The sequence below is a fragment of the Varroa destructor genome, unplaced genomic scaffold (assembly GCF_002443255.2).
Source record: "Varroa destructor unplaced genomic scaffold, Vdes_3.0 BEIS01000001.1, whole genome shotgun sequence".
NCBI lineage: Eukaryota > Metazoa > Arthropoda > Arachnida > Mesostigmata > Varroidae > Varroa > Varroa destructor.
In genome coordinates, this window is record NW_019211454.1 from 59,785,802 (window position 1) to 59,791,801 (window position 6,000).

Here is a 6,000-nt window from a genome sequence, read left to right on the forward strand (position 1 = left end):
GTTGTTTCTTACTTCTTGTTTTCGTTACCCTTGCGACGTTTTGCAGGCAAGGCCGGTTCAAAAATCCGCGAGATCCGTGAGCTGACGGGCGCTTCGGTGCAAGTAGCCTCGGAGATGTTGCCCAATTCAACAGAGCGCACCGTCACTGTGGCGGGCTGCGCAGATGCAGTCACAAAGTGTATCTACCAGATCTGTTGCGTCATGCTCGAAAGTCCGCCGAAGGGCGCCACCATCCCATACCGACCTAAGCCCGCCATGCCGCCGGTCATTTTTGCTGGAGGTCAGGCCTACACTGTCCAGGGACAGTACGCCATTCCACATCCTGATGTGAGTAGTAATCATAATAGGACAGAAAACTAGATAGTAATTGGAGAAAGAGAGATTGGTCTCTAGAAATTGGCGCCTTCAGCTTGCGTCTGCAGGAGCTGCCAACTGCAGAAATGATGCCACGTTTTTTTGTGAGAGCAAAGTCAGCCAATGCATTTCACCAATTTCCTGTCAAATAGCCCTGAAGATCTGAAAAAACATCTGTCCAGATGCAATGGATCTGAGGTTAACACGATGAGAAAATCTTCTGCGGACGTGTTCGAAGTCTGATTCGGCGGAGATCAGCCGATTTGGGTGTGGTATCAACTGAGAAATGCAGCCTGATGCAAAGTACGCAGTACACATGGAGAGATATACCGAAATTCGATACAAAAGCGGAAAAAGACCGCTATTTTTCTGTGAATATATAGCTGTTGAATTATTAATTATGGTCGATGCCGACATTCGGCTTTGCTCTCTGAGTAAACCTTACTCCGCAATTGAAAGAAGAAGACGTATATTGTGCAGGCAGACGTCTTTAGCAGGCAGCGTTTTATATGCATCTATTTTTATTAGAGTTATTTTGTTCACATGTGCATCTACGATAGCTGCGGCCTTCTATATATAAACGTTCTACCACAAACATACGTTTACTATCTGTTTTCGCTTACGTTTTTCCATCTTCGTCCCGATTTTTCTGCGCTAGTTCTACACACTGTCGAGACGTACACACGAACGGAAAGCAACGATGTCTCAGAAGAATATAGATCTATATTTGCAAAAGTTGTTTCGTTTCGTCATTCGGATTCCCGGTGTTGTTTTTTTAAACAAACTTCTATGACTGATCGTTTATAAAAGTTAAGAAAAACTTATTTTAATATCCTTCGTTCGTTTCAGCTAACAAAGCTCCACCAGCTGGCTCTACAGCATGCTCCTCTGCTGAACCCGCCAACTTCAGCCACCGCTAATGCAGCCGCCCTATCTCCCCAGGGTAAGCAGAAGTACATTTTATCAATACAACTCATTCAGGTTCCTGCTACTGCCGCTGCTGCTGCTGCTGCTGCTGCTGCTGCTGCTGCTGCTACTTCTGTTGCTGCTGCTGCTGATGCGAACAAATATGGCCGCCAACACGTTCAAATTCAATTAATCTTCGAATCTGGCTCAACTCTGCCTGGTTCCCTGTTAGTCGCTACGATATTCTCCAGATTGCAACACGATTATCAATATTTGTAATAGATTTCTAAGAAAACTTCTGAGAAATGCAGAACGTTCAGTAAACGATCTCGTAATAACAAAATTAATCGATGCACCATAGAGAGGTTTCGTAGAGAAGATGATTTATGCGACTACCGAACCACTTCTATACGCGCCGAAGTCAAGTTCTAGATACAATTTAGATACATGCAATTGACTATATTACCGTTTCACTATTATACAGCAACCCGTAATCTATAGTCTCGTTCATATTTTCAACTAATCGCAAGGTTCTCCAAAACAAAAGATTAGTTCATACAAACTTACTGTCTGCTGCAATTAAGTTGGTGATTACTTGCCATGTTGCATTTATATAGGCGGTCATCAAAGCGAGTCCTACTAACGGCTGAAACTGAACCCTAGAAACCATTTTCACTTAGTAGTTCACGATTATTCTTTGATCCCACAGCTTTATTTTTATACATATGCTCCTTTGGTTCCGCCACGTTCCGAGCCACTTAGGATACCTATAGGGACGCCTAAACACATGCTTCCATCAGCCATGTGCTGAAGTATAGGTAGCTACTACCCATTACACGTACGTTTCACCTATTCGTACCTTTAAACACTGCTTCGTAATAGATCGGCTACATATTATATATTCTCTATGGTATCGGCAGTCCCTGATGACTCAAAATGAAATAATTTGATTGAAATTATGCATTTGGACCCGGCAATAGTGTTCGCATCGCTGCCTTCAATAGTCTTCGAAATGTCTCTTGATTTCTACGTGCTACGCATATACATGCACGTAGGCACGTATAGCCGTCGAGTGTTGCCTCAATCAGCTACTTCGTCCATGTACTTAGCCATCATTTCGTTGCCATGCTTTATGGTCCGGCGTACTCCCCCCTCCTTTGGCTGCTGTCTGGGATTTTGCAAGAGTAGGTGAGACGCTGAAAGCCTATCGGCTCCAGATCTTTGACACGCGTTTGTTTGATGAAGCATTTTGTCGCGTTCCCAATGTCAGTCACGCTTCCGCCCTTTGTAACGTCAGCGTCAGCCTCAGCCTGTTTAGCAAACCAGTTAACTGTTTTACGTTCACTTTTCCCCTTAAGCGGCATATTATACGCAGCGGTCATTTTGCTTTGTTGTTTACGTATCATTAATCTTACGTAGCGTTTGTTGTCGTTGTTGCTACTGCTGCTGCTGCTGCCGGCTGTGAAGATAGTTCGGTAGCCCAAAAGTTAGTCACGAATGTTTTCGCTTGTCCTTTGTGCGTGTGTTTGTATGCTGCGTTCATTGTTTCGTTTCGCGGCTTGTCCTTTCTTGGAGCTGTTTGGCCATTTATACCGTAGTGTTTGTTGAACAAATCATTTGTGCTTAGCACGAAGCTAGCGACCCATCTCCGTTTCACGCTTTCTATATATTGGCCCGCCATCTACCGTTCGCCTCTTCATGCGCCTTAGCTCGCAGTCGTTTGCGTCATTTCCAACAGAATAACAGCAGCAGCAGCAGCAGCAGCAGCAGCAGCAGCAGCAGCAGCAGCAGCAGCAGCAGCAGCAGCAGCAGCAGTAGCAGCAAAGGTTGTAGTACTTCTTGTCGCAATGAACCTATGTTATGATCGTTATACTGCCACCGGATGGCATTGCGTACGGTATTTATTTCCATTGCCAGAGCCGCGGACGGCGTAATGCTGATCCGTTCTTTAACAAGTTGCCAATCAGTAAAATAAGTGGCTTGAAATAGACCTCTTATTTATAATAGAATCCACTACTGGTGTAGCCTGAGCATATTTTGTCAAAAAACTATAGAAAACGGTAACTTAATTTTTTGCCTACTTCTTTGAACTTGTGCTGAAGAGGAGACACTAAAAATGAGCTTGCAAATACGCGGCCATATAGATGAGTTAACATAGTAGATATTGATAGTTATAAGGAGCTTTCGATTTACTTTCGATACACTTACACGAGTCTTTTTTGTTTGCTTTTCCGTTTCGGCCACATTTCAGTTATGGGTAATGTATTAAAATCACTGTTTTTCTATGTTTTTTCTTTCTGCTGTTAACATGCAAATGCCTTTGTTTCATGTCAACACTACATTATGGCTATTTCGATTATATGCATGTTTATGCCTGTAAGTTTTTCATAGGAATCAGCTCTAAATAGCTCCCTATTTTTTTTTTATTACGTATACCCAGCGAGTGCGAGGTAAAGTTTGCTTTCAGTCATGAAACCAAAACACGTAACGATTATCTTGGAAGATGCAGCTGCTCATTATAATTATCGCATTTTAACTATATAGCACGATTATTTAATAGGCAGTGAATCATATGAATTGTATCAGCGTAGAACAAAAGACAAACTAACAAATCTTGCCTAATTGTGTTCTCGTTTGCGTTGCTTTTATCTTCTATATCCTTGTCTCTTTCACGCTCGTACGTGTACACGTGTGGGCGTCCACACACGTAAACCAACAATTTCGACGTTTATGTGAATATGCTCGTGCATCCGCATTTCTGTCGACCTCTGTCGTGTACCTGTTTTCCTGCAATTCCTCTTCAATAATAACACCTGTCAATAATGCCAAATTTCTGCCGTCATCTGCTATCATCGTTCGATCATTACCTGCCGATTATCTTACATCTCCCGTCTTCCTCGTGTCTGTCACTACTTCGACTTCTGCCGCTACACGACGCGACGTTGGTAACGCTTTTTACTACCTATAGCGGCAGCCCTCGCCGCTTTGGCTCAAAGCCAGTCGGCTGCGGGCCGTGGTGGCGTCGGTTGTGGCGGTGTGGGCGGCGGCATGGGCGGCGCTGTAGCCGGGGTGGGGGTGGCCGGCTCACAACTCAGCGCCGTCGTTGGCGTTGGCGGCGTCGGTGGCGTGGGCGGGGTCGGAGTAGGCGGCGTCGGTGTCGGAGGCGTCGGCGTGGGCGCACCTGGCGTCGGCGGCGTGCCCGTCGCTGTTTCGTCGACGCAGGAGATGCAAATTCCCAATGATTTAATTGGCTGTGTAATCGGTAAAGGCGGCGCGAAGATCAACGAGATCCGCCAGCTGTCCGGGGCGACGATCAAGATCTCCAACACGGAGGAGGGCAGCAAGGAGCGCTGTGTGTCCATCTCAGGCACCCCCGAGGCCATCAACCTGGCCCAGTACCTCATCAACACCAGGCAAGTACCGTACCATAGCGCATACTATACGTGATCTCTTAGAAATGATCACCGACGACTATTGACTGATAGTCATTGGCCAGTTTTCGATAGTCATTCCTAGCTAGTGTTAAATACGCCTGTGAATATTATGTTAGAGAAAAATGTATCAACTACTAAGAAATCGATATATCTTCAATTCAGCTCCGATTTAAGGTCGTGGTTCACTGAGTATGTACAAGTGAGTTCACATGCGCTGCAGTTATAATGTAATAGAACAACTTTTCGGGGTCTACGGGGTATACCGACAAACCTGCTATCAAAATAGTATCTTTTGTGTTGTTGTGGAGACGAAATGCGCATTGTGCGGCGCTGGCAGTAGAGCAATACCTACGAACGAGTGTTTGTTTGTTGGTACTACTACGTAACACTCTTTGCGCTTTAGGCGATGGATCGTGATGTTATTTATTTATAAATAGCGATACTTTGTGCGGTCGGATTTTTGTCGAATTATCATTTATTAGGTCCATTTGGAAGTTTTTTCCTCTAAGTCTTTTCTAACTAGCCACTGCCAACCTGAACACTGACTTTAACTTGGCTTTCGAGGCTGGGAGGTTGACCTGCCAAAATTCCAGTTCTCAGGAGGGCTCTTTAAGAATAATCTCGAGCTGCAATACATACAAGGTCTCTACTATTAATGAAAGTTTACTGTTGCCTTTTTTCGGCGTAATCTGAACGTGATGTTCTTGAGCCTACATGTTAGCTCCTCAATTCAGGCCTATAAGGTTACACAGTAGCGCCATTGCCTGTCATCAAAGACGCCCAGAAAAAACATCACATTCATACCAGTATAGACTTCCGCTACTGAAAATTGAGTTGTCTAAAATCCTTAGAAACTTGCCCGCTTTCGAGGTTCTCGAATCAGTAGGTGTGTTGGAATAGTTTACTTACTCATGTAGCCTGGCTGGTCCTAGGATAAATGATCTCCAATGGCGCTAGTTAGGATGTTCATTGAACATTGGCTACAATCTCTTAAGTCTGACCCGTTGAGATTCCCAAGTTTGGCCAGTAGTGGTTACTATAATCTCTAATCTTCAAGCGCCGAAATAACCGTCTACACACGATCGTCCACCCAAAAATAAGATTAAGGGCTAAATTTATACGGATTCAGTTTTAGTCCGGTGACGCCAGATAAAGGTATAGCACCATGCGAAGGAGAAGCAAGTGATTATACAGCAACATGTTATCTACCAAGCTCTCATGAGCAAGCTTTAATATTTTTCTATATGATTAATCTTTATATCACGGATGTTTCTACAAATAAAAGGAGCTGTAATTACATTGTTCT

The 6,000-nt window shown here is 44.2% G+C and overlaps 1 protein-coding gene across 16 annotated transcripts in view; it reads left to right on the top strand.

Annotated features, from left to right (window-relative positions):
• LOC111252786 (poly(rC)-binding protein 3-like) overlaps window positions 1-6,000 on the top strand; it is an 82,652-nt gene that overhangs the window by 50,252 nt on the left and 26,400 nt on the right. For all 16 annotated transcript variants that reach the window (XR_015319159.1, XM_086977476.1, XM_086977471.1 and 13 more), the window contains 3 exons: window positions 47-327; window positions 1,204-1,297; window positions 4,229-4,673. Coding sequence is in view for 15 of the 16 variants with exons in the window: in XM_086977476.1 (XP_086833602.1) it covers window positions 47-327; window positions 1,204-1,297; window positions 4,229-4,673 (820 nt within the window). In the remaining variant the exon portion in view is untranslated. The remainder of the gene's footprint in view (window positions 1-46; window positions 328-1,203; window positions 1,298-4,228; window positions 4,674-6,000) is intronic.